The sequence below is a fragment of the Callorhinchus milii genome, unplaced genomic scaffold, assembly GCF_018977255.1.
Source record: "Callorhinchus milii isolate IMCB2004 unplaced genomic scaffold, IMCB_Cmil_1.0 Scaffold13, whole genome shotgun sequence".
Classification (NCBI taxonomy): Eukaryota; Metazoa; Chordata; class Chondrichthyes; order Chimaeriformes; family Callorhinchidae; genus Callorhinchus; species Callorhinchus milii.
Window position 1 is genome coordinate 6252986 of NW_024704754.1, and position 27615 is coordinate 6280600.

Below are 27615 nucleotides of genomic sequence, written 5' to 3' on the forward strand. Positions count from 1 at the left end.
GCGACCGAGTGTCAAAAGGGGGCGGGGCAGCGGCTGATCGGCGTCTCTGGGCTCGGCCCCGCGCCCTGCGCTGCCCGCGCCGCGCGAGGCTGAAGATGGCCGAGCGGGGAGACGCCGCCTGGTCGGCGCCCATCCTCTCTCTCGCCAGGAAGGCCTCGCAGACGCTCTCCGCCAACTACCACGGCCACGGCCATGGGGGGCGGTCTGGGCCCCAGGCCCGGCCCCACCGGGGGGGCCGCCAGGAGCAGCGACAGCGACAGCAGCAACAACAACAGCGCCAACAACACAGGTTCAGTGCGAGGGCCCCGGAGCCACGGCTCACAGTACAGCGGCCCCGGGGGAGGGGAGGGGGGAGAGGGGGGGGGGAGAGAGGGGGAGAGAGAGGGGAGAGGGGGGGGAGGGGAGAGAGAGGGGAGAAGGGGGGAGAGAGAGAGAGGGGGGGAGAGAGAGGGGGGAGAAGGGGGGAGAGAGAGAGAGGGGGGAGAAGGGGGAGAGAGAGAGAGGGGGGAGAGAGAGAGGGGGAGAAGGGGGGAGAGAGAGAGAGGGGGAGAAGGGGGAGAGAGAGAGAGGGGGGAGAGAGAGAGGGGGAGAAGGGGGGAGAGAGAGAGAGGGGGAGAAGGGGAGAGAGAGAGGGGGAAGGGGAGAGGGGAGGGGAGAGGGAGGGGAGCGAGAGAGGTGGGGAGTGGGGGGGAGAGAGGCAGCCCCCCCACCCCAAGCATTACTCTGTTCCCGGAGGGGAGGGTGTAAGTATTATTCTGTAATTTCTAATGGGCCCAAATGTTAAATTTTCACCTATTTTAAAAAAAAATGTTTTCATTAGACGCCAATGAGCAGGTGATGAACGAGCGAATCAACCTGATGAACATGATGAAGCTGAGCATCAAAGTGCTCATCCAGTCTGCATTGACCCTGGGGAGAACCATGGACACCGACCACCCTCCCCTCCAGCAGTTCTTTGTGGTCATGGAACAGAGTCTCAAACATGGCTTGAAAGGTGCAGTCTTGCTGGTCTGTTTCTGTATGTTTTATCCGCTGCAGTCAGGCGCAACCAGAACCGCTGATGAAACGAAACCTCAACTTCCCTTTTAATTCCTTGCAGCGAAGAAGACTTTTCTCGGACCCGGCAAGTCGTTCTGGGGGCCTCTGGAACTTGTGGAGAAATTCTGTCCCGAAGCTGCTGAAATCGCCACGAGTGTTCGAGATCTGCCAGGACTTAAGTGAGTTTGCAAAGATTTACAAAGAACGTACAGCGTCGAAACAGGCCATTTGGTCCAATCAGTCCGTGCTGGTGTTTGCACTCCACATGAATGTCCACTTACTCCTTCATGTAGAAGTCTAGCTTCTTCTTAAATGCATTAGTGAGATTGATGAACTCATTGCTCAAGATAGGATAACAACAATTATAATTTGTTTTCATCATACAATTTGATTCAACCATCACTTTGGGCAGTGAGTTCCACAATCTCACACGCGGGAAGAAGTTCCTCCTCAATTGTCTTTTTGATGCCCTCGTCTCTATCTTATGTAAATATATTTTATATAATACTGTACCTTGTTTGCACATCAAACTAAATTACGTTTCCTCTTCAGAACCCCAGTGGGAAGAGGGAGAGCCTGGCTTCATCTTGCTTTGATGCAAAAGAAAATGGCGGATTACTTGAAGGCATTGATTGATCGAAAGGACGTGTTGAGGTGTTGATGTGTTTTTATAATCTTTGTGTATGTAAATTATATCTTTGTTAAGTTTGCAATTGTAGAATGAATTCCAAATGTTTTATTTGTTGGTGAAACAAACCTTGCAAATAAGAGTTGTTGGTTATTCATTACATACCGTAATAGCAAAACCTAATGGCCTGTTGTTATTGGAACTCTGCTTTACAAGTTCGAAACATAGAATTTTACAGCACAGAAGGAGGCCATTCGGCCCATCATGTCTGTGCCGGCTCTTTGAAAAGAGCTATCCAAGTTAATCCCTCTCTCCCCATAGCCCTGCAAACTTGTCCTCATACCAAATAATGATCTACTTCTCTCTTAAAAGTTGTTATCGAATCGGCTTCCACCAGCCTTTCAGGCAATGCATTCCAGATCCAAACAACTCGCTGTGTGAAAAAAATTCTCTTCACCTTCCCTCTGTTTCTTTTAACAACTATTTTAAATCGGTGTCCTTGGGTTACCAACCCACACACCAGTGGAAATAGTTTTTCCTTGTTAACTGTATCGAATCCTCTCATAATTTTGAAAACTTCTATTAAGTCTCCTCTTTGCTTTCTTTGCTCCAAGGAGAATAACCCGAGCTTCTCCAGCCTCTCCTGATAACTGAAGTCCCTCATTCCTGGTACCATCCCAGTAAATCTCCTTTGCACCCTCTCCAATGCCTTGACATCCTTCCTAAAGTGTGGTGGCCAGACCTGAACACAGTCTGTAGCTGAGGCTTAACCAGTGTTTTATAAAGGATCATCATAACTTCTTAACTTCTGTATTCTATGCCCCTATTTATAAAGCCTAGTGTCCTTTTTTTTTAACAGCTTTATCTACCTGTCCTGCCACCTTCAAAGATTTACTCATATGAACCCCCAGGTCTCTCTGTTCCTTCACCCCCTTTAAGATTGTACCATCAGCTTATATTGCCTCTGCTAATTCTTCCTCCCAAAATGCATCATTTCGCATTTCTCCACAATAAACTTCATCTGCCCCGTGTCTGCCCATTTTACCAGTCTGTCTATATCCATTTGCAGTCTGCTGCTATCCTCCTCTCCTCAGTTTACTACTTTTCTTAGCTTAGTATCATCTGCAAACTTAGAAATTGTACTCCCTATATCCAAGTCCGGGTCATTTATGTAGATCAACCAGCATTTATATAAAGTTCTTCACAGAGGATAATATCTCAGAGCGCTTCACAAAAGACAGAATTGGACTCTGAGTCCGCGGGGGGAGAGGGAAAGATGACAAAGATTTTTATGTGGGAAGAGAGAGGGAGAGAGTTTCAGAGTTTGGGGGTGTAGTTGCTGAGGGCATAGCCTCAGGTGTCCCATTGTTAGTAAAACCTAACCATTTAGGTTAGTTTTGCTAAGTACAAACCAGCCACCACCCCATGTTAATAACCAGCCAGGACAGACCACTGGACACACCAACTCACCCTTACTCAGAGGCCACCCTTACATAAAGGCCACTCTGGCCAAGTCCCCCGAGAGGTTGTTGAAGTCAGAATTTGACCCGTTACCTGTGGTGACAATTGTGTTTTCTGTAACACAGTGAATTCTATGAATCAAATGCATTGATGCTTCATGACGAGGGAGCAGTTCTTGTGGGTCTCCTGGTGGGGCTCACAGTTATCGATGCCAACCTGTGTTTAAAAGGAGAAGATTTAGATTCTCAGGTAATAATTGCTTTGTCGTGATCCAGTCCGTTCACGTTTTAAAGAGACATTGTCGATGTAGAAACGTCCTGGTATTTGTATTCTGTGTTCCTTTGAAACAATGGGTTACGAGCTGCATTTTTTTAAACATGTGCATCAACAGATGTATCATTATTATTAATAATTGTAATAATTCTTACATTTGCTATAGCACTTTATCACATCTTTGAGATATCTCAAAGTGTCAAAGAATATACTGTAAAGTGAATTGATTGTATATTTTGCGGGCGAAACGCGGCAGCCAATTGCACACAGCAGTGTCCCACAAACAGTTGTGGATTGATTGACCAAATTATTAGAATCTTAAAGTTTTACACTGCCCGGGAATCAATCAAATCCTGGTCATCTCGCTTGCGAGGTGAGTGCTGTAACCAATACACTACAGGACGCCAGTACCAACGTGTAACTTACAAATTTATGAAGCTGCTGCTCTGATTATCATTGCTGACATTTTTGTGAGCTAGTAAACTATTCTATTTTGATTCCCATCTTCGCAGGTTGGTGTGATCGACTTCTCATTGTACTTAAAGGATGGAGATCAGTGCAGTCTGAACAGCAAACAGTGAGTATAGTCAAGTCCACTTGTTTGTAAGATTTTATGAAGTCTATTTTTATTCTTGTGTGTTTTAACCAAATCGATCCAATGGTGAAAGCCTTATTTATTTCACGATAAGACCTTACAGTCAACAAAAAGAGGTCCCAATTTTGTCCCATTGGTTTAACTAGGTTTAATGAGGGAAATATGCTCACCCACTGCACAACCAGTCCTCCAAATACAGAGGGTGAGCCTTTTCAGGATTTTTGTCATGAGTTTTTTCCCCTCTTGTCAATTTACACAGTATCTAAATAATACTAATCTTTAAATTTGATAGAGTACCTTATCATGTTGTTGAGAAATCTCAAAGCGCTTCACAGAATATGATAATAATCCTTGCAGTTGATATAGGGCCTTATCATGTCTTCTAGATGTCTCAAAGCGCTTCACAGAATATACTGTAAAGTGGATTGACTGTATTTTGTGTGCAAAATAATAGAATTATAACACTTGCCAAATGGAAAAATTGGGATGACATTCACCTCAAGCTTTTGTGTGCCACCCATCATTAAAAGGAATTTGTTCCAATTAATCAAAGTTCAAATACTAAAGTTTTTTTAAAAAGGGCATGTTTACATCGAGAAGCTTCATATATTTTAAAAACTAAAGTGACTTTTGTAAAATGTCATATCATTAACTTGTATTTCTTCCACCTCCAGAGATGCAGAAATTACAAAAGTTCTAGACCAGAAACACTACGTAGAAGAACTCAACAGACATTTGAGGTAAAGCATCAATAATGGTTTTATTTTGACCATATCCCAGGAATAATACAACAGGACAGTACAGCCTGCAAGTGAAGATAAGCAAAATGCTGTCAGCTATCACTGCACAACACTGTTTATGTATAGATTCACAAATCTGGATATGACTTGCTCTAGCCTTCTTTACAGTGATCACGTGCATGTGTTAACTTTTGAAGTGTCTTGTAACGTTGGTTTATTTGGTGGTGTATGACATACGTACTATTTGCTTATTGTGGAGATTCAGTCTTTCTGTAACCTGTCCGTCTATTAACCTTTTAATTGATTTGCATTGATTTTCTGCTCAACAGTGGTACGGTTTCTGATCTTCAGGTCAAAACGGATTGCCTGGAAAAAACAAATGCAAAACTAACGGAAGAGGTAAATAACACTCACTTATTGCTGGAAACCCTGTTTCTGTTGTGAAGAGCTTTAGGCTAATTTGTTGGTGCTGCTTTTAAAATCACTTTACTTTGTAAAGAACCTGTATTGAACTTGGTTCAATAGTTGAAAATAATACCATTATGGGGTCTTTTCCTGGCATATTCCTTCTGTTCATTATTTTTTTCAAAAATTGGCCATTGACAATATTCATTTAATTCTGTACTTTTTGCCAGCTTGCAGCAGCCAATGACAGGATCAATTCACTTCAGGCAGAACAAAATCGATTAAAAGAGGAAAATTCGTCAATCCTTGAAACGAGTGAACGGCGAGTGGAGGTCAGATTATATGGGTTTGTTGATTACGATAATATTCAGAAACACAGAAACATGTTCCCACAAATCTAAATCCACTGTAGAGAGATGTAGGAATACGCAGAAGCTTAAATATTTACTTTTGGTAGTTTATTTGTTTTAAAATCTGAAGCTTTAATGCTTCCTGAGAATTTTTGTTGGGTGAGGACAGCAAAATTATACTCACAGGGTCTGTGTGAAAAATGTATATTGTCATAATCTCTGGAGTGTAAATGGCTGTATACAACAGTTTAGCGGAAATGTAGAATTGCTGTTAGGATTATTTTTCTCCATTGCTAAAACTTGCTGTTGGTAAATGTCCTTCCCAGGTAAGCAGACAAGATTCAGAGGTAGAGTTGGAAACCTACAGACAAACCCGTCAGGGTCTCGATGAAATGTACAATGAAGTTTGGAAACAATTGAAAGAGGAAAAATATTGTCGAACGGTAAGCATAGTTGCACGTGTGGCTTTGAACCTCGCTGGTAATAGATTGGGTTAGTAAATTGTGAAAGGAATGCAGTTTCATCGCTTATCGTATAGAAAATAAGTGAATAATAACTTTACTAGCATTTTAAAAAAATTCAGGGACATCAATTACGTACTGCTGATATATTTTACAGATTTGTATGTCTTTCACTTTCTGGCTGGTTGTTTCCGTCTGTAACCACTTCTGAAGGCGACAAATTGATTTTAGTTCGACTAAACTATTTGTTGGATGTGTAAGAATATAAATTTTGAAGTCGTTTACTTATGTTAATGTGATGGTGATGAATTGTGCACATTTTCCACTTAGCAATTGGAGCGGGAGCTGGAACTGCAAGAGAGTTTGAAGCAGGAAATGGAGATAGCCATGAAGCTCTTGGAGAAGGACACTCATGAGAAACAAGACACACTGGTGGCTCTCAGACAACAGTTGGAAGAGGTTAAGGCCATAAATCTGCAGATGTGTCACAAGTCTCATGTAAGAAAATTGAAGGAGATTGGTCTTACCAGCTTCTATTATCATTCCTTAAAAGTCTGGGCTTTTTTTTGTGTTGCAAAAATAGAAGTGAATAGGGCAGTAAGTTGTCCGGAAATGCAGCTTGACTGCATAACTTCTTATTCTGTGAAGTGTTGGGGAGAGAGGGGAGAATTAACGCTGCCGGTTCGTGTATTGAGTTTAATTTTTTTTCGTTTGATTAGGACTCGGATGGGACAATGCAGCAGAAGACTGAGATGATAAGCTGTCTGGAAGAAAAGATGAATCGGATGATTGTTGCCATGAAGCAAATGGAGGAAAGGTACAGTGTGTGTAAATGAACCACATAGAGATTATACATTACTATGCTGCTCATTCCTTTTATCCTCCCAACTCTGGTGGTGTACAATTTTTAACTTATGGGAAAGATAAGCGATGTTTGAGAATGATGATAGTATCTAATCTTGTACCAACATCTTGCACCATCTGATCATTCCTGTAAGATTCCTAGTCTATTATCATATTGAGTGGCAAGATTAAGTTGTCTCGCTCCATTCTCCATAACTCACTCTCTCTGTTATGTTCCTGTGAGAATGGTAATAAGACGGTAATTAGCCTCTCGACAAAGGGAGTCGGATATTGAGGGATCTGTTGTGGATTTCTCTTGTGTGCATCTTTGCTGATATATTGGTGGAAGTCTGGGAACAGATTGCATGTATTTCCAGTGGGTAATGGTGTACTTAGGTAACAAAATGAAAACAGTTGTTTTCTTACCTTCAGAGGAGGAGAAAATAATTGGGAAGTTGTCAGAATTATCAGCGGATCAGAACTCTTTCAGGATTATTATGTTGTGTGTTTTTATGAGTCCAGATTTATTTCTACACTTCTTGTGTTATTGTTTTTTTTAATTTGATATTAGGCTGCAACAGTCTGAGGCAGCCAGGCAGTCAGCAGAAGAGACAACTCAGAAGATTAAACAGGAATTTGCAGGCAAGATTGAGAACCTACAGCAACAGCTCAGTGACCTGGACAAGCAACGGTAGGAAATCAGAACACACTACCATCTAACAAAAGAGGTGATCATTGCATTTGTAACTCATAGTAGGGCTTAAAAGCTCTATCATGGAATACTAATGCAAAGTGGATTGTTCAAGTCCTCAAGAGCAAACCTGCTTTTTAAAAAAAAAATACCACTTGATTTGGCATCTTTAGTAAACTAAGGCCTCACAAATTGGTGATGCAGTAGATAGTTCTGAATCTTCTGACATTATTAACTGAACTCTCAACGAACTCACTTTGGTGTTTGTGAAAGCATTTTAATTGTATTATCTGCAGTTGTACCAGAATCCTCTTAAATCTCAACCAAATAGTAGAGGACAATTACTGGTTGTTCGACACACTGCATTTGCCCACCAAGGAATTGGGGAATTTTCGTTTTGTCGGAGAGGTACACGTTTAAAAGCGATCCACAGTAAAACTATTTTTTTTAACTATAGCTCAGTATTGGACTCTGAACTTAAAGCTGAGAAGGAACAGAGACAAAACCTTCAGCAACAATTGCAACAGGAGAGAGAGGCAACATCTCAGTTAAAAGCTCAACTGCAGCAAATGTCAGGGTTAGAGAAGGTAAATGCTTTTAATTTTAGTTTGTATTTTTGAAAATGATTCAGTTCTCTGGGAAACTCTGGCTTTTAGAACAAAGTCGGCGCCATGGACCTGGGGATCTTCGGTCTCGCCATTCCTTCCGAAGTCTTGGTCTTACAGATATTGTGAGCATCAACATTTACTTAGAAAACCCTGTCATCAATTGAACTACCTGTCACTTAATACAAAGAATTAAGGAATCTGTACTGTACCCTCTGAGCAGAGGTTTGGTCCAATTTAGCTGCTCAATGAAGACAGTTTAACTTTGAATGTAGCATCAATTACTACTGTTGTGGTCAGCTCAACGCATTTTCTCTATATTGAAATAATTTTGCTTTCTCCTCCCTCATGCTTCAATTAATACTACCACTGGGTTTTAAGTCACTGACTTCCATCGAAGAACAATTATGAATAGTGACTTTTCCTGGTGATCTCAAACACTTCACCCAAGTGGCCATTCTTTCTCTGTGAGCTTAGGTAGTGAATGTGACACAAAGTTTATTACAAGATTGGCATGTAAAAGAAAAAATCAATTCAAACCATGAGACAAATTGGAAACGGGTTATATTTAATTAAGATGCAAATGGAATATGACAGGCACAACAAGCACTGGTCTTGACTTAACGTTTATAACGCCATCTCTGTACTTTTACAGGAAATGCAAAAGTTGCAGGATGAGAAAAAACAGCTACATAAGATCTGTGAGGAACAGGAACAGGCACTGCAAGAAATGGGACTGCATCTTAGTCAGTAAGCCGTTACATTACTTAGTTTTTTTTTAAATAGACTATTTATACTTCAGAAGCAATGACATTACTTTCAGTTGTATTGTGGAAAACTGATTTATTGCTAGATCTAAATCATTTACACATGGCGCTGAAGAGGGATCTTTTGCCTGCAAAATTTACAGTCAATTCACTTTACAGTATATCCTGTGAAGCGCCTTGAGACGTCTTAAAGACATGATAAGGTGTTAAATCAAATCCAAGTATTATTGTTATCTTAAGAATGTTGACACTTTTTTTCTCTCTAGATCAAAATTGAAAATGGAGGACATTAAAGAGGTCAACAAAGTATTGAAGGTACTGATGTTGACTTGAATTTGTAAGTTATAAACAAAAGTTTCGGAATGATGAACAAAAGGTGGTGTTGGTAGAACCAACTCAAACTTGTGTCTTAGTAAACCAGATCGTATCAAATTGAACTTAATGAAACGAACTGCAGCTGATGGATCGTGTCCGCAGACACGTGATGTACAAAACCCTGGAAGGGGTGGGGGGTAGAAGGGATCCCTAACGTAGCCCTGATCCTCATGGCCACCTTTGTGTGCAGCTGCCTGAGGCTGTGCCTGGAGACCCGCTACGCCGGCAACGGATCCTGCTACGTTCTGGATTTCTACCTGTACCCGGTGCTGAGAAGGGTGGGTCTGGCAGAACTGCCTCAAAACATTCCACACAGTTGGAGCGTGCCGAACCTCCTATCCTATGTCGAGAAATTCCTGGAGAACACCATCCCAGACCCCTGCGCAATCACTGAGTGATCCGCGCGACAGGTCATCGAAACAGTTTGAAAGGGGGAGAGAGTAGACCCGATCGGGAGGTACCCTGTGGCGACGGCCAGCTACGTCTGGCAGAACGCCTCATCACCAGCCCTGACCAACAACCATCAGGACATGGCCTGGCTGGCGATAGAAGGGGCCCTTCCCTCCCACTCAGAGCTTTCATGCACGGTCGAGGTCTGGGCCAGTTAGTACGTTGCCCTCTGGCCAGCTGCAGAGGCCAGGAGATCGTGGACCTCCTCTTCCTGGAGAGTTGTTTCGCAAAGGCGGTTTGGAAAAAGATGGAATGGATTCTCTCGCGGTTTGTCCCTGGGGACCCGCTGTCATGGCACTCGGTGCTGTTCGGCTTCTTCCTGGGCCCTCACAGCGAAACCCACATGGAGTGCGCCTGGAGCATTATAAACTCGGTAAAGGAGGCACTTTCGCAATCCCGAAACCAGGTGTTCTTCTGGCAGAACAAGGGGATGGTAAGGGCCTGCCTCAGGCTCGCACACGCTAGGATAAGGCACTATATACTGAGGGACACGCTGAAGTTTAGCTCGACCACCGCAAAGGCCAAATGTCAGCCGCTCCGGCTCAACCCGCACCGATCGGGTAGCCCACGAGCGCACCCAAAGCTAATTAAAGTAAGGGTGCATAAGGCGGCTCGAGACGTAACTAAAGAGCATCCCGAAAATGTATGGACGGTAAACATGTTCGCATCCAGTGCACATCGGGGCACCTTCCGAAAGCGGCAAGTGCGCCTTATCGATGTGTGAATGTGGTGTATGTAGGGGTGACTCCTGACTCTTTTAAAGTCAGCGTTCCAAAAAACGTGCACAACCTACGCGTAGCGCAGTAAAGGAATGTACAGCAAACAACAGAATGTTTTTTTGTATCGGGAGGAAGGGAAAAATTGTAACAGAGGATGTTGTTTGTTTTGGATTTCTGTTGTACCTAAATATTACATTTATAAATAAATATGTATTTTCAAAAAAGAATTGTTAATAACACAATGCCAAAGAGTCATAAGTTCACCATTTTGTTGCTGTCAAACTTTTTGTTTACAGGGAAATGCTTGGCTGAAAGATGATGAAGCCACAACTTGTAAGCAGTGTGAGAAGGAGTTTTCCATCTCTAGAAGGAAGGTATTTAACAAAACATTGATGCTAAAAATCCTTTTGAGTTTAGATCCTGCAATACATTAATAATTAACATTCTAAGTGACGTATGGTCATTTCTGTTCTCTGAAGACTGATCTGGATTTTAAAGGGTTAGACGAGGGACCACTAATTTTCCCAGATTGTCTATCGTTTGTGGCCAATGGGGAAGGTAGCTGCTGATAGTCCTGCCTGAAGTAAAAACTTAAAATACCAGGAATAGCGACATCACCTAAAGCAACTAATGTTTGAATTACAAAAATGACAACTTTGGTTTTTCATTGTACACATTTTAAAATTACCNTTTTTTGTCCTCTTTCCCCCAACAAGCATCACTGTAGAAATTGCGGTGACATCTTCTGCAACAACTGCTCTGGTAACGAGCTGGCACTTCCTTCTTACCCCAAACCGGTGCGAGTGTGTGATACATGCCACACATTACTGCTACAGAGGTGTTCTTCAAATGCTTCTTGAAGAGATTGTTACAAGGACAGTTTAGCTCGACTGCAGTAGTAAAGCAGATATGCAGGCTGTCAAAATCTGTTTTTTTTCTCTCCAAAGCTTAAACGTTGACATCTTATGTTCCCATTTAATTGCCTTGCACAGAAAGGGCTTGCAATAAGTAAAGAGTCAACGTGTTTCTGTTCAAAGTGGGGGCTAGCGATTTAACAACAATTTTGATATTGAAATTTGTAATATATTGTATATGGTCATACACTACTCTTGTTGCACCTGGCCATCAACACAAACACCAGGATCAGCTGATACTGCTAATATGGAAATTCCATAATCAATTTTCCTTTAAAAAAGTGTCTGTGCCAAGTCTGATTGTGTGTTCAATTTTATAAGACTTCAACTTTTTTTAAAAAAGCGATCTTATCACATGTCAGTATTTGTGAATGCTTTCAAGTACGACAGGGTTCTAAAAGAAATGTCTAGATTTACCATGTTTCATGGATACTTTCATAAAGCTATTTTTCTGGATTTGTGCCTTTGTTGGTTAAAACTATAGTAACTATATTGCTACTTCTAATACAATGTAAAACTGGTATTGCAAACTTATTTACACTTCTAGAAATAAAATTATACAAAACATACCAACTCCAGAAACCTCGTCAATATATAGCATATAAGTGGGATAAAAGACCAGGACAATACTAAAGTTAAATTGGTCATTTAACAACAATTTGCACTTATATACCGTCTCAGAGCATTCAATAGTGGCGGAGCTTGACTCTGAGGCAGGGTTAGGGGGTGGGGAGTGACCATAAGCACGGTCGAAAAGGAAGGTTTTCAGGGATTGAGGAAGTGTTCCATTCTCTAAAAAAAATAGCTCTGAGACGCTACCCTGCGTGGAGAGCACTATATAAGTGCAAGTTGTTGTTAAAACAGGATAGTCCATTTCTCTCCAAGCCCCTGGAATGAGTCGTTGATCCCAGCTTCACTCTTTCCTCTTCTGTCATTCCCTCTTCGATCCCCTCCAGCCTGGTTTCCATGCTGCCCACAGCAAACAAACAGCCCTGGTCAAAGTCACTGACGATATTCTGATCATCTGCGACCAGGGTTCTCTCTGCCTCCTTGTCCTCGACTGCTCTGCTGCCTTCAACACTGTCGACCATTCTATCCTACACCGCCTCTCCTAGACACAGGGTCAACTTCCACATGTATGTGGATGACACCAAACTCTACCTCTCTGCCTCCCCTTCGATTCCAGGATCACTGCCGTCCTCAGACTGCCTGTCGGACATCAAGTCCTGGATGAGAGCAAACTTCCTGCAGTTGACTGTCAACAAGACCAAGGCCCTCTATACCTCGGGCACTGACAGCATCTCATTCCGTGGATGCTCGCTCCATCTCACAGCCAATACGGTACCTCAGTGTCCTGTTTGACCCTCAACTGTCCTTCATACCCCACATCTGCGCCAAGACCCGCTCCGCCTTCCCCCTTCTCCGCAACATTGCTTGGCTCCGCCACTGTCTCACACTGCAGGCCACTGAGTCCATCGTACGCGACGCATTCATAACATCCAACAACTGGCACCCATTAGAGCACCTTCCACACAGGGTAGCATCGCAGAGTAGTATCTCAGAGTGCTTAACAGTGGCGGAGCCTGACTCGGAGCCGGGGGGGAGGCCGAGGGAGGATGGAGGAGGTGGCTGAAATAAGGGGCAAGACAGAGGGATTGAGGGAGAGTATTGGGGTATAGTGGCTGACTGCGTGACCTTTGATGGTGGGGAGGAGGGTGTGAGGAACGAGGAGGCCGATGCCAGTTGAGCAGAGGCGTTGGATGGTGAATTCAGGTGTGAGGATGTTGGAGAGGCAGGGACGTCCCAGAGAGTGAAGAGATTTGAACACAAGTGTGAGGATCTTGAAGTCGCACCAGAACTGGTGAGATGTGGGTACAGAGTTTGGTCCGGGTAAGTATGTGTGTGGCTCAGTTCTGAATAAATTGGATCTTTTGAATAGTAGAGCTGGGGAGATCGGTGAGGAGTACATTTGAGCAATCCAGGTGAGGTGACAAACGCTGCATTTGGGCTAAGATATGGTTGGAGGTGGGCAATGTGGCAGAAATGGAAGAAGGTAGTCCTGATCAGGGACTGGATGTGGGAAAGGAAGGACAGCTGGGGGTTGAACCAGATGCCGAGATTGCACACTGGTTCGGTGAATCTGAGGGAGAGCCCAGGGAGGTTGAGGAGTTCAGATCCGCAGGAGTGAAAACGTTGATGGGAGCCAAGGAGTATGGCTTCCGTCTTGTCCACATTCAGCTGCAGGCAGTTTGCACTCATCCAGGCCCTGACATCTGCCAGACAAGCTTATGGAGCATCAGTAGACCTGGAGTTGGTGCTGGAGGAGGCAAAGTAGATTTGTGTGTCATCCACATACATGTGGAAGTTTACTCTGTCTCTGTGGATGACATTGCCCAGAGGGAGCATATAGATAAGGAAAAGAAGAGGCCAAGAATGGAGCACTGGGCTATCCCGCAGGTCACTGGGCTACCCTGCAGGTGACCGGGCAGAAGCGAGAGGAGAAATCATTTGCCAAGATGAAATGGGAAGCAGTTGGTTAAATAGGACTCTAACATGTGAATGCAATTGCACTAATGTGTATAAGGGAGGAGAGGAGGTGGAGGATGAGTGAAGGGAAGCGGTTGAAGAGGATGAGGAGAGGCAGTGGAAGAGGATGGCGTGGTCAACTGCGTTGGAACACAGCAGAAAGATCCAGGAGGATGGGGGTTAGGAGGTCGACTCAACTCCACAAACTCCTTGCTTGTCGGCCTTCCCAACTTTTCCCTCCATAGGTTGCAGATTATCCAAAACTCTGCTGCCTGCGTCCTCTCCTGCACCAGGCTCCACAATCACCTCATCCTCACCCAACTCTATTGGCTTCCCATCAGAGGATACAGTTCAAGATCCTGGTCCTCACTTTCAAAGCCCTCCATGGCCGTTTCCCCCTACCTCTGCCACCTCCTAAGTCGTAAACAACCTGCCCACTTCCTCCACTTAGCAGGCTCCAGCTTGCCTCATGTACCCCATCTCACTATTGGTAGGTGGGCCTTCAGCCACTCTGCTCCCACCCTCTGGAACTCCAGCCCACAGTCCTGCTATATAAATGTAATTTTGTTGTTGTCCAACTGGGATGGAGTTCCAGAGGGTGGGAGCCAGAAGACCTGCAAGGGTGTCTTGCCCCCTCCCCTGACTCCTTCAAGAGCCATCCCAAGACCCTCCTCTTTGACTGTGTCTTCCTTCAGTCACCCCCTGCCTCCTTCAAGACCAGCCTCAAGATCCTCTTCAACTGTGCGATCAGTCACCCTCCTTCTCCCCACCCTCAGATCCCAACTCCCTGCTCAGGTCCAAAACATTGATTTTCCAGCACTTTGGGACATCCTCCCCACACGAAAAGCACTGCAGAAATGATGGAATTCTGTTGTTATTGTCTAACCTTTTGGCTGCTGCTGGCCAGATACTCTAGTTGAGGTCAGCGAGCTGCATCCAGCATGGGCCAGCTGGCAGCCCGTGGGCCACATCCACTATGGTGGGAGGATGTTTACCAGGGAGGGAAGGAGGGGGGTGTGGAAGTTGAAATGGTGGTTGGACCACACTGCTCTAAAATATTTATTCTACTTCAAAGGTGTATTTTTATATGGTCTATTTTCAGCATTAAAGAGTTTAAATGTTATGATACAACCTTCTCATTTTTATAACCATTACCCCAAAGGTTTGCACGAATTTCATCAAAACCCCCCAAAAATGTAATAGTTCTGCTCCTTTTTCATTTGTGGTCTTTAGGATGTTGAGTGGACACAAGTTCTGAACCATTTATTCCAAATAATAAAGCAGCGAGTCTACCGAATCATTTCAATGTTACAAAATGGAGTTTAGACTTGGTAACTACAGTGTTATAGTGGTGTAACCTTTCATATTTTACAATTAACACCTTTTTTGGGGCAGTTTAACCTTGATTTTTTTTATCTTCAATGAACTGATATTGCAATTTTGTGACATTAAGAAGAAACTCAAGATTAGCTATAAGTTTACTAACATATACACTAAACTGCCAAAGGAGACAGATTTCAATGTGGCCAATTCACAATAATCCAGATAGTAATATAAGTACAATAAAGCAGGTACAAATGAGCTCCAGCAAGTACTTTATATGAGAGATGAAGTGAATGTCATGGAAGCAACCCCCCCCCCCCCCCCCGTTAGCTAACCCCAAATAGATTCCATGTACCCAGCCCGACCTACTCAAGGAACAAACCAACATGTAAAGTACACTTCCAAGTGTACCACATTGATCTGTAAAATAATCTTCAAGTTTATCTTAATGTCAAACATTTACCTGAAGGGTGGTACATTAAGCTACAGTACTGAACTTCACTAAAACAAACAAGTACAAATTCACACTATCAACCCCATCACTATTAAAAATGGCAAAGCTTTAATGAGTTTTATTTTCACTTTGCACCATACAAATATGACCAAAAATGACTTGTGTACTGTAAGGTCTCAGATGGTGAGCGAGACCATGGGACCATTCCCTAGAATATAATTCTAAACAAAACTACATTAAAATTCTACTTTGCCTTACAAAGCACCACCAGATGCTTCTCTTCATTTTGGCTTTCTAAAAAGAAAAAAACAGGCTTGCTTTCTCAAGACACAAATATAAAAAAAAGGAAGTTAAGCAACAAATGTAAGTACATAATTGTTCGATCTGTTTACACTTTTATGCCAGTGTCTATAGATTTTTTTTGTCATGTTCAAGTTTCAGAGAATTGTTACACATGTAATGCACTAATACACAATTTTTTTTACATTTTTTTATATAATAAACCAGGAGACTACACCACAAGCCAATTAAAGTGAACTCAATAGGTTCTTTCCCCCTCCCCCCAAAAGTGGACATAAAATGTTACATGGACCAAAGGTAGAAAATGCACGACTGAACATGCAATTTACTAACTATTCTGGCACCAATGCATTTTGTGTACTTAACAATGCACTTATATCAATAAGCCTGCAGAAGCAGGTCACAGAACCTGTGTAATGAGGTTGATATGACATGCAGAGTACAGTAACCACTGTATGAAAATCGTACACAATAGACGTTAAGTCTCTGAAACAAAACCATGTGAACAACTGGCAGCACCCAGAATCTTCCCCCAACCCAGGAAAAGCCTTATGCTGAATTCTAACCATAATGAAAGGAATGCATATGCCAAATTCACATTTAATAAGCATAAATGACTTTTTTGAAGCTGGTCATTGCATCGGTCTGATAGTGAAAATTTACATCCCCCAAGCCCCGCTCATGCTCGACATCCCACCCATGCCATTCATCCCCATAGATCCTCGGCTTCCGCTTCCAAAGTAGCTGCCATTCATTCCACCCTGGGTGCTGGTAAAATAATTTTCTGAAATAAAAAAAAGATGGTTAAAAAAGGCAACCATTGTTTTCATCAAACACACAACTTTTGAAAAAAGGCACTTACCGTATCCACTCAGGCTAGCCTGACTGCCATATGCTCCATATCCAGTACCCAACGCCTGGCTGTTTGGACTACCATAACTTGATTGGCTGCCTGGAATGTCAAGTTAGAGTACAACAGTTAAAATGACTTTATCTAAATATATTTCATTTCAAATCTCAACAAAATTGTTCATCAAAATATGAATCATACACATTACCAAGGATATTAAATGCAAGGTTAAATAGAACCCAGCTAACGAATTCTGATGAAATATCCAGGATTTGGGTGCCCAACAGATTCCACTTCTCGCCCACAAAACATAGTCAACTCACTTTACAGTATACTCTGTGAAGCACTTTGAGACATCTAGAGTAAGGAGCTGTGATAAGGCGCTATTTCAAATGCAAGGATTATTATTATTATTCCAGAAGATAGCGATTTCAGAATCGCAATCCACCGTGTGAAAATCATTTACATTGTTTATTGGAAAAAGCATTGATCAATTGCACAAAACCACATAAGGTATATTCTAAGAAATTGTTAGCATGTAACAAGATACTTTAAAATAAGTCTCATTTGTAATTCGACATCAATGCACTAATTGTTGCTTATAGGCATCACCTTAAATTGAAAGTTTGCATTTTAAACTTAATGTGAAATCTTAAAAAATGTGATAATTCATTTCTCTGGCTGGCTTACCCAGTGCTGCGATTTGGCTTGCATAACTGCCACTGCTGCCTCCAGATGTGGAATTCAAGAAGAGTTCGACATACCTATGCTCTAAAGAGACAAATTCAACAGTTAAGATAGCACAGCGTTATTCAGATAGAAAACCTAATTGATTCATTGATATTTCAACTCACGCATATGCGCTTTGTCCTTTGACATGGCAGCCACAGCATCTTCATGAGTAGCAAACTCCACATCGGCCTCCCCAGTCACCCTGCCATCTGATCCAATCTCTATGTGCACTCTGACTGGGTTGAGTGGTGAGAAAAACTGAAAGAAAAAAAAACACAAAACATTCTCATACAAGGGAATCTCCAATTGATTGTGAGTAAAGATTTGCTTTCCTTCCACCACCTAAATGGTTCCACTTTGGCTACTCTAATTGGTTGGTTTGAAACATTCACCCAGCCAGCTTCTTAACTGTACCCAGTAAAAGAAGAATGGGATGAACCTACTTTCTTTTAAAAATATACTCACATTACAGATATCATTTTCTGTAGCCCGAAAAGGCAGTCCTCTCATGTGTACACAATGGCCTGTTGTACTATGGAAGCCAGAACTGGTGTTTCCATATCCTTGTCCAGACATTCCTTTAAAATACATAATCCAATTAGTTTTTGAACAACCCGCATTCATCGCATCATCAACTGAAAGACAGAAACACTTACCCCTCTCTCTTCCATATCCATGATCGGAACCATAGCCATATCCCTCATTATAACCATTGTAGTCATCGTAGCTGCCATAACCTGGAAGGGAAGTCCAGTTTGCTTAATATATTAATACCCAATCATAATAACAAAACAATACATCAACATGAAATATCAAATGTACACCAATGTGTAATTCAGAATAAAGCACAGACATTGATTGAAAAAAATAGACCAGGTTACACACTGTTCTCTTAAGACACGTCTTGACAATAATCACCTCTTTGTATAATGCTAATAATGTTATAAGGTTCAACTCTTGATATCAGGACACAAACAACTGTCCAGTTTACTTACCACCACCATAAGCAGAACGCCTCATCTTCTCATAAGGCCCCAATCGACTGGAGTAACCTCTCCCTCCCATTGGTCTATCATAAGGACCTGGCCGTTGACCAGATATTGGTCTCCTGGGAGGGTCATAGTGGGTGCGCACTTCAGCCCGGCTGCTCTTGAAAATTTCAATATACCTAGAAGATTATTCAATACAATGTCTTTATAATAATTAAAACATTTTCACTTAATTTAAATGCAATGCAAATGTGACAAATTGACACGCGTACCACTGAAATTAGAAGTATTCTAAATATGCACAGTCTACACCAAGATTGAGCGAAAGTATTGTTGGGGAGGGAGGGGGAAGAGAAGAGGAGTTACTTTCTGTTCAAAGCTCTCCAAACTCCCGAAAGAGACACGTACTCATTAAAGTCACCTGGTTATAAACATCAGTTTTTGTACCCTCAATGAGGCCAGTATTTCACACCTCCGCACATGCTCAGGCAATGCATGTTGTAGGAGGGGGTGTAGAAGCTGTTCCAATAAACTTAGTTCCAGACAGACCAGGGTGGCTTCACAACTACCCAACCTCAGAAAGTCCTGACAGCCAGGTTACCTTGCAGACAGATTTTCTCAAGGGCTGGGCAACTCCAGATCAGCCACCCGGTTGCTCTAAAAAAGCCATTCATATTGAGTCACATCCACCACCCCTCCCAGAACATCTTTGCAAGAAAGCAGACATATTAAACATCAACATCCATACGGGCTTATAAAATGATATTTACAACAAGGTAATATTATTTAAAATGTCTTCAGGTAAGAAATGTGGTAGTCCTTTGAACAGAGTATGTCCCAGATGTTCCCTCTGCTTGGAATTGGGTGGAAGAGACAAAGAATTTTAGCTACAACACTCTGAATTTAAAAATCTAAGACTACAAATCAATCCTGTTTAATAGTCCAGATTAAGAATACACTTAAATAACCCCTTTAAAATTTAATAATACATACTATTTTCTCTATATGTGCCCTAAGTTAGTCACCTAAAAAGTTTTTAAAATGCAAAGTTAGAAGCTCAGATTCTGAACCAAAATGACGTTTTAGGAAATTATTTTAATTGGACACTGGTATCATTTGCTCAGCTTTACTTATACTTTATAACTCATGATCTATATTCAGCTGCATTATATGTAATTCTAAAAGGAATGGGAGGTATTTTTCTAAATGTAAGCAAAGCAACACATCATACAATGAATTTGTCTTTGCAAATAAATGTACATGTCACAAAAGAACAGTAGCAGTAATTTTCTGGCAAAATACAAAACCAGAACAAACAAACTGGTATTTAGTTTTCTACCAACTGGCACCACATTCCTCTTTCTTTAAAAAAAGCCTCCACATACAAACAAGACATGCAATCATCGGAGAAGAGACAAGAACAGGGAACACTAAGTTATACAATCAGGGGCACAACTCATTAAGGCCCCCCATGATTCTCCACTATTACAAAAATATAAGGTCTAGCGCTTAGGGGTACATCTTTTTCTTTCAGCGGGAAAATGTGGTTAAATTCAAATCACTATAGAAATTATTAGCTACTCAGTATTGATTCAGACAATGGGTTCAGCCAATTGTTTATTAAAGAGGAGAGAAAAAACTGCTTGATCAGAAATGAAAGGCTCACCTGACTCTGCAAGGACCCATAGTGAATCTGAACCCTAGTATTATTCTGCAAAATGGTCACACAGCAAAAGGTTACAATGGTGTTCTGACCTGCAGCTAACAGAGTGCTTATGAAAAACACTCATGTCTTTGTCAAAGAATCAAGCTTGGACATTGTCGAATCCAACAAGACCACCGTGACAAGTTCTATTTAAGTTCTAAGATCCATTTTAACAATAAATATTAAAACTGGAAAGCAGAAAACAATATTTAAGACCTTGTGTTATGGGCAGAGGAAAGAGAGGGGGGTGTAGAGACAAACCAATCAAAATAGCTACACAATGGCATACATATTATAAAAGTAAAGCATTCTAGATTATTCCATTCTCTTTCTCCCCCTCCATCCGATGATCACATTTGTATCTGGAGGTTACATGAACGTGGAAGGTTACCAAATTTTACTAAGAAGATAGCAATTCAAAGTTGCACATGCAGTGAATGTTTTTTTTCAAAAATGATTCAACAGTGCTTGTGACTGAACTTTCTATTATTTGATTTCTGCTCATATTGAGCATTTCTCAGGTATGTTACAGGTCAAATGCAATTCAATGTTCACTTAACATTACTTTGACAATTGCCTGAACTCAACCGCAACACTAACCCCTCCCAATGCACGAGCACGACATTTTCAGAATTTTATTATTTTTCTACACAACTTAATTGAAATTAAGTCTCTTTTAGTACCCATATTTTTAAGTGTAAGTTTAAATTATACCCATTTTTTGTCCTTAAACCAGTGCTTATATCTTATGCAAAGGAAAATTCTTCCAACAGCCTGAAAGAGGAGATGAGATGGTCATCTCTTCAAAGCTGGAACAAAAAACTGAAAAGGGTCCAAAAGTGAAAGTATAACGTTGTAAAAATAACTGTGCCACTCAGTTGTGCCAAATTCCCATCTTAAAATTATGTATGTTGATTATTAATTCAGTTCTATTGTAAAGCAGCAAAAATACACAATTGGAAAAGAAGGCAACAAAAAAAATTTAAACTGGGCTGAAAGACCACTTGTCATTATAATCAAGATATCCGTCAGCTTTTTAACAGCTTGGGTTAGTTGTGCACTGGCCACAGGTTACTTGCAAAAGGGGAAAAAAAATCCACGATTGCAGCACATCTCAAGAACCAGCAAGTGATCTAGACACTAGCCTTAAGAAAAATACCAGTGCAGGTAGCATAGCTGGATTCAGAACTCAGATTATAATGACAAGCATGATTTAAGTCACCAGTGATTTAAGGGTTGAAGTTTTCTTGAACTTGAAGTAGTTTACATGTAGTTATTTCTCACAAAACAAAAATTACAGCTGTTGTATTGTGCTAATATTGGTGAAACAGTTAAAATTATGCTTAGTCACATTTTCTTATGGTATCAACGTTGTAAATTGTGACAAGCCTGTTTAAACCCAACCAAAAGACATACAAATATATCCAGATGAAGCATGTGCCATAACCACTACAGCACTTGTACTAGATGACGATCATATACCATAAGAAAAGTGACTCATCCATCCATCCCCACCTGTGCCCTATTCTTTCCTTGTGTTTCTTTAGAGCCTTTTCAGCTATTTCCTGTGTGGCAAACTGCACGAAGGCCTCCCCCGTGCTCCTCCCCTGGAAGTCCACCGGCAATGTTATCCCATTTGGCACGATTTCCAACCCTTCAACCCAAGGACAAATAACCCCAGTAGGGGATCGTATTAAAGGGTGCACATGCCCAGTCATGACTATTACTTATGACTTTGTATTTATCAGTGCAAACTACTGTAGCTCACATAAATATTCAACTAAAGTGTTGTGTGACATTCGTTCTGCACATAAATATCAAAGTGCCTAACCAATCACAGGGAACTCCAACTTCCTGGATAGACTGAACCACAGCAACTAGTGTCACATAACACCTTAGCACAAAGCAAAATTTGATAACAGTTTCAAGTAGAAGCAGTTATATTATAATCTGAGAAATACATTTAGGAATCTATTATCGAGCTACATATGCAACACACTAAATCAAGAAAAGAACTTTGTTCAAAATAAGCAGATTGAAACAATTACATTTTAATTTCACAAGAACAGAGAATGATACTTAATGGAAATAAACCAACAATTTCTCCCCTTAACTTGTACTCGAGTGATAGCATAATTGAGGTGCTGGTGAGCTGCTGACAAGAACAGCCATTTTATTAACACATGCATGTCTGGAAAAGCAAGTGTTGCCTTTTGAATGTTGGGTCAAACAAATGTTGGCATGCACTCAGCAATAATTAAGAAAGGGAAGTGTGACCATTCTCTCCCCCTATCTCCTCTGAATCCAGAACACCCAAGATCAATTGTCGTGCCTCACCGCTAGACCATCTGTGTAGCTAAATACTACACCAATGTGTTATATCTGCTACTGGGAATATAAGTTTGTTTTAAAACTTTTGCTGATGATTTATGAAGGATTTCAACGAATTACTGCAAGGTACTAGAATACCTGCAAGGTGCTAGAATTACTTTTGCCTTACTTCTCCCATATTGTACCCATCTTCTCCAAGGCAATATTTGTCATGGCCATGACCATTTTCAAAGATGCAATTCCGGTTTGACTAATTTAAAACTAAACATTTTAAACATTATAACATTCCTCGACAAAAATATAATGCTCCTTCCAATTAAGTTATTTACACTGTACTGGGAAAATCTGTCTTGAGGTGTTGTTGTAAAATTTAAAAACCTAATTTAGTATATACTTATTAATCTCAACATTAAGGCAAATTTAGTTCTAAATTTACACTTCTGTTTAATTTATAATAACATTGAGCAGAATATTGATGCCAAACAACAATTTAGAGTCTCAATCAAAAGTGGGCTATGTCCTGAGCTTAACATCTTTCAGTTAGTTTACAATTTTTTGTGTTCAATTCTCAATTAGCTATTGGACTCAGATGATGTTTTAATTGCACCTGTATCTATGTAAACCATACAAACAGTAACATCCCATCCCTGCAGGGAGACATTGGACATCACACTTTCCAGAAGTGATAACCAAGATCAGAACCAAAATTTGGGGGGGGTTAGGAGTTGCCGGCATACATCATTATGTTGAAACTGATGTGGGCAGTTTTATCCTGTTCTTTACTGGGACCCAGACCAGATATTTATAATACAACTTTTTTTCCCCCCCACAGGATTTTTATCTGAATTCTAAAAATGAGAATCCAAAATAGTTAATCAGATCTAAACTAGGCCAAATTAAAAACGTAAAAAAAAGAATACGTTACCTTTTTGTCAACTGGAAATTAATACAGTATGTGATCTTTAACACAATAGCAATACCATACATTAAGAGAAAGCATATGTACTTAATTATGTGAATGGACTTGAAAAACTTTCCCAAGTTTTTAAGGTGACCAAAGTGTAACAACATTTAGAGCAAAAAAAATCTAATTGGCATACCTGAAAAAAACTGTAGTATTTCTTCCTTACTGCATCCAAATGGCAGGCCCCTAAGGCGAACACAACCATCATTTGAGGAATCAGGGCTGTTGGGGCCAGTGTGTTTCAGAACCCAGTCCATTTCAATGTTGTTGGATTTAAAAACTATATTTAAAAAGAAAATACGGTTGTAACGTTTCAAAATTCTCTAGAAAGTTCAAAAATTAAAAGAAAGCAATTAAAGAAAGTAAATATATAGCCTATATTAAGTCTTAGAAAATATACAGTGGTCTTGCATACTAACACTATATAAGCTACTTAGGAGATAAACTTGCTGTATGATATTACTTTGTGCTTGTAGATTATAGAGAATGGTTAAAAAAAGATACAAAAGGAGAAATTTACTCATATTTTATTTCAGTAAGAGCACACCCAGAAATTGCTGAACCCACCTTCTACATATCTGTGACCCATGCTTTCTTTGTCTTTTTTCAAAGCAATCTTAACTTCATCTTCAGATTCCAATTCAATGAAAGCTTCTCCACTAGGACGACCTTCTCTAGTGTATGTAAAATGTATTCCAGAAGCATCATTTAAGATTTTGCAGTCTGAAATGCAAACAAAGAAAATTTACTTGCAAGCGTTATATAAGTACAGGCAAAATCAGTATTACAGGCAACTCCAAATAATTGATGACCAAAATCAACATATTCAAAAATTAAACAATAACTTGTATTGTGCCCTTCATGCAGGGCAGCAACTCAAGAGCGCTTTTCAGCATTATTGTGAAAATGTATAATTCACAAAAGACCAATTGCCCAAAAATCTCGTGATGAGCATTAATGAACAACAATATTCAAGGAAGAAAGTTGTGAACATGTTTTCCTGAGTATTGTTTCGAAAGTATTAATCTACTGGAAAATGTTTTTTGTGACAATATCAGTCTCTGCTGTGAACTGGTTGAATGACCCACTCACACGTTGAGCTGAGCCTAAGATTACTTAGATGAGATAACAACTTGCACTTACATAGCGCAACCTGAGGCAACAAAAGGCAACCTGTGCCTGTGGAGCTGTACTCCAGAAGAGATCGTGGTTTCTTGGAGACATAATGTTTAACAAAAAGGTAGGTAACTATGCACAGTGGATCATCTGAACTGTGTAAGCTATTCCAGTTATTGGAAATCCTCGAAATGTCAGGGCAATAAACCAAAATAACTGTCTTTTTAATTTGCAGAGAACCTTTATAAACTAACTGAATTTTCTAATCAAATAACTTGAAAACATCTATGTGGGCAAATTATGGCATTCACAATGTTTAAGGCACTGAAATAGCATACAGTGCAAGGTCACAATACTTTAGGGGACATGTAAATTCAAAAATTATTTATGAAACCACAAACTTTCCATTACAAAATAAGACCCATAACATGATCGATTTTCTAGAATATACCAAACAGATTTTGACCAAATTTCACGAAGGCAATAATGTGGTCATCTTTCTCTGTACAGTGCAAAAAACAGTAATTACTTGGTTCGCTTGCGTTATACTTTAAATTCAACATACCAGAAAAAAAGTTCAGTACTTCATCAGGAGCACAAGACCAAGGCAATCCTCGAACACGGACAACAAATCCTTCACCTTCTGAACTAGACATGACTGCTTTTAGACGCTATAATAGTCTCTTTAAAAATCCTGGGAAGGAAACAGAAAGTTACTTAGATGTGGCTCAAATCAAAGATTAATATTTTAAACTCAACCTTTTAAACAAGTTCTGCCTATTTTTATCACGAAAGCCTAATAACAGGTTTATTTATAAGCTTTTACTTTTAATTTTTTAAAATCTCTTTAACATACATTGGAATCAAATATGCTGGATACCTCAAAAGCGAAGTTAAAAAATGTATTGTGTGGGGTAAGGGGGAGCATGGAAAGTTGGGACAGTACATCTAATTCTGATTTGGGAATGTGTGGAAGGTAATCAAAAGGAACAAACCCAGTTTTAGTACAGCAATGACAACTGCATTGATAAAATAGATTTCAATGGTAGTAGAGCTGGAAGGAGGCCAAAGGTTCAGAAAGGACCAGCTATCAAACATGTTTTTACATTGCTCAGGAGTGCAAGGGCCAGAAAGTGCACTGAAAGCAGGAACGCTTGAAAGTAGCTATCTAAAGTGCTTCTTCAAAAGATTTATACCGATAACACAGAATGAGAAAGAAACGACCAATTGTGAAATGTTCTGCCACCAAAACAATGAATCTAACCTGAAGAAATTTAGACATTTTGATGTGGAAAACAGAAAATAAAAAACACCATTTTCTGAGTGTTTTTAAACTAAATCGTAAGATTGGTCTTTGGTCAGAATGACAAGAGAACAAGTGACGCACAAGAGAAAACGCAGCCATCGCCACGCTTTTAAGTCTCGAAACCAAACTACCGAGCGCTCCAAATACTGTAATGGGAGAGTTGGCGTCCGTCTAAATAAAGGACTGCACCTCCACCCCCCGCCCCACCTCCCCCACCCCCCCCCCCCCCCGGAGCTCGGCTCACTTAATCGCGGGAGTTCAAGGCGCGGGTTGGCGAGAGCCTTGGGCTTGTGAGAGTCCCTAAAGCGTGCAATGTGGTGGCGGGGGAGGGGAAAGCAGCTCTAAACCATGGCGGAGACAAACAAGCTCACTTCCCGCTGGGGGGGAGGGGGTCTATGAGGGCCGCGGGGGGGGAGGGGGTTCTTTGAGGGCCGCGGGGGGGGGGGGGTGTATGAGGGCCGCGGGTGGGGGGGGTTCTATGAGGGCCGCGGGGGGGGGGGGGGTTCTATGAGGGCCGCGGGGGGGGGGGGGGGGTGTATGAGGGGGGGGTGCGCGCCGAAGAGGGGTTGCAGTATTCATCGAAAAAGGGAAAATAACCCGTGCGGCCTTCCGCCCCTTCACAAACATCGACCATTACATAAGTGGCTTCGGGATCCGGAGTAAACACTCCGCAATGAATCTACGCGACGAAAAAAACAGGCGAACAAAAAAAAGGCGAAAAAAAAGAAGCTGACTGGATTACTCGGCTCCCTCCCCCCCTTCTCTCCCTCTCGCTCTCTCTCATGTGGAAACAAAACTTAACTCGACTCGCTTAGCCGACCGTTAACAAAGGAACTTTACGTTTAAAAAAATCGATACGAGGGTTAAAGGGGATGTTTTTACCTCGTTACACACACACAAAAAGGGAGGGGGGGCGGGGGGAGAAGCGTGGGCCGCGAACCAATTCCGTTGTGCTTGCGGATATTCCACGTCGAGAGGTTAAAAAAAACCTATAACTTCTCCCCCCCCCCACACACCCCCTCATCTCGGGCGGGGATTCTCGGTCGAGTCCCCGACTTTGCTCTCTCGCGCGTGAGAGAATCCCGAGGAGAGGAAGCGGGCGGGGAAAAGGCGAGGAGACGAAAGAACCGACAGAAAGTGAGGCCTAAGGCCTAGACCGCGCGCACTACTCGAGCCCTGAGAGAAAGAGACGGAAAAAAAATAAAAAGCCGCCAACTTGTGGACTCACGCACACACTCACTGGTGAAGAGCGTTGGTGTCCGACTTGGTCCGATCAGGGACGCTCGTCTCAGGCCTTGGACGGCTTCGTTCGCAACTGGCAGGCGCGGAGGGAGGGAAGGCGGATGGGGAACCAACGGCCGGATCGTGTCGGTTGGCGCCGCGTCTCCTTTCTTTTTCTCCTCCTCCTCCGAGCGCGTGGATGGAACCTTCCGCCGGCAGGAAACAGAAACGGCCTATTGCGCATGCGCTCTCTCGAGCGAGTGAATGATGTGAGTGGGTGTGGGGGGAAGGGTTTGCCACTGAGTCCACACACGTCACCGTTCCCGCTTCACTGCTGCGCGCATGCGCCTAACCGTCCTGCAATCTGATGCAAGCGGGAGGGAAGAGCGCGCGCTCGTTGACCTTTAGCGCCTCCACACGCATGCGTCACCTGATTGGGCGGGTTTCACGCCCAATGGGGCGGGCGTTGGTTCTGTGCGTGCG

General features: G+C 41.8%; 2 protein-coding genes across 3 annotated transcripts; one reads left to right on the forward strand and one right to left on the reverse strand.

Moving 5' to 3' along the window:
* The first annotated feature begins 72 nt into the window (after window positions 1–72).
* On the forward strand, window positions 73–11888 carry LOC103186471 (RUN and FYVE domain-containing protein 1). Its single transcript, XM_007905524.2, has 18 exons — window positions 73–289; window positions 821–994; window positions 1100–1217; window positions 1591–1692; window positions 3253–3376; window positions 3913–3977; window positions 4670–4735; window positions 5065–5134; window positions 5371–5472; window positions 5817–5933; window positions 6282–6449; window positions 6671–6768; window positions 7366–7485; window positions 7943–8072; window positions 8746–8840; window positions 9124–9172; window positions 10698–10775; window positions 11118–11888. The coding sequence occupies exons 1-18, from the start codon at window positions 193–195 to the stop codon at window positions 11259–11261; spliced, it is 1917 nt and encodes a 638-aa protein (XP_007903715.2). The 5' UTR covers window positions 73–192; the 3' UTR covers window positions 11262–11888.
* A 3815-nt stretch (window positions 11889–15703) lies between these two features.
* hnrnph1l (heterogeneous nuclear ribonucleoprotein H1, like) lies at window positions 15704–27361 on the reverse strand. Of its 2 annotated transcripts, XM_007905525.2 has the most exons (12): window positions 27152–27358; window positions 25171–25299; window positions 24057–24212; window positions 23626–23769; window positions 21710–21848; window positions 18496–18668; window positions 18157–18237; window positions 17966–18078; window positions 17623–17758; window positions 17459–17539; window positions 16781–16870; window positions 15704–16702 (listed from the first exon to the last, which is right to left on the reverse strand). In XM_007905525.2, the coding sequence occupies exons 2-12, from the start codon at window positions 25259–25261 to the stop codon at window positions 16578–16580; spliced, it is 1329 nt and encodes a 442-aa protein (XP_007903716.1). In that variant the 5' UTR covers window positions 25262–25299; window positions 27152–27358; the 3' UTR covers window positions 15704–16577. The 2 variants fall into 2 exon arrangements, with proteins under 2 accessions (XP_007903716.1, XP_042196077.1); XM_042340143.1 differs by having other exon boundaries at window positions 17966–18237; window positions 27152–27361.
* Between the last annotated feature and the right edge of the window lie 254 nt (window positions 27362–27615).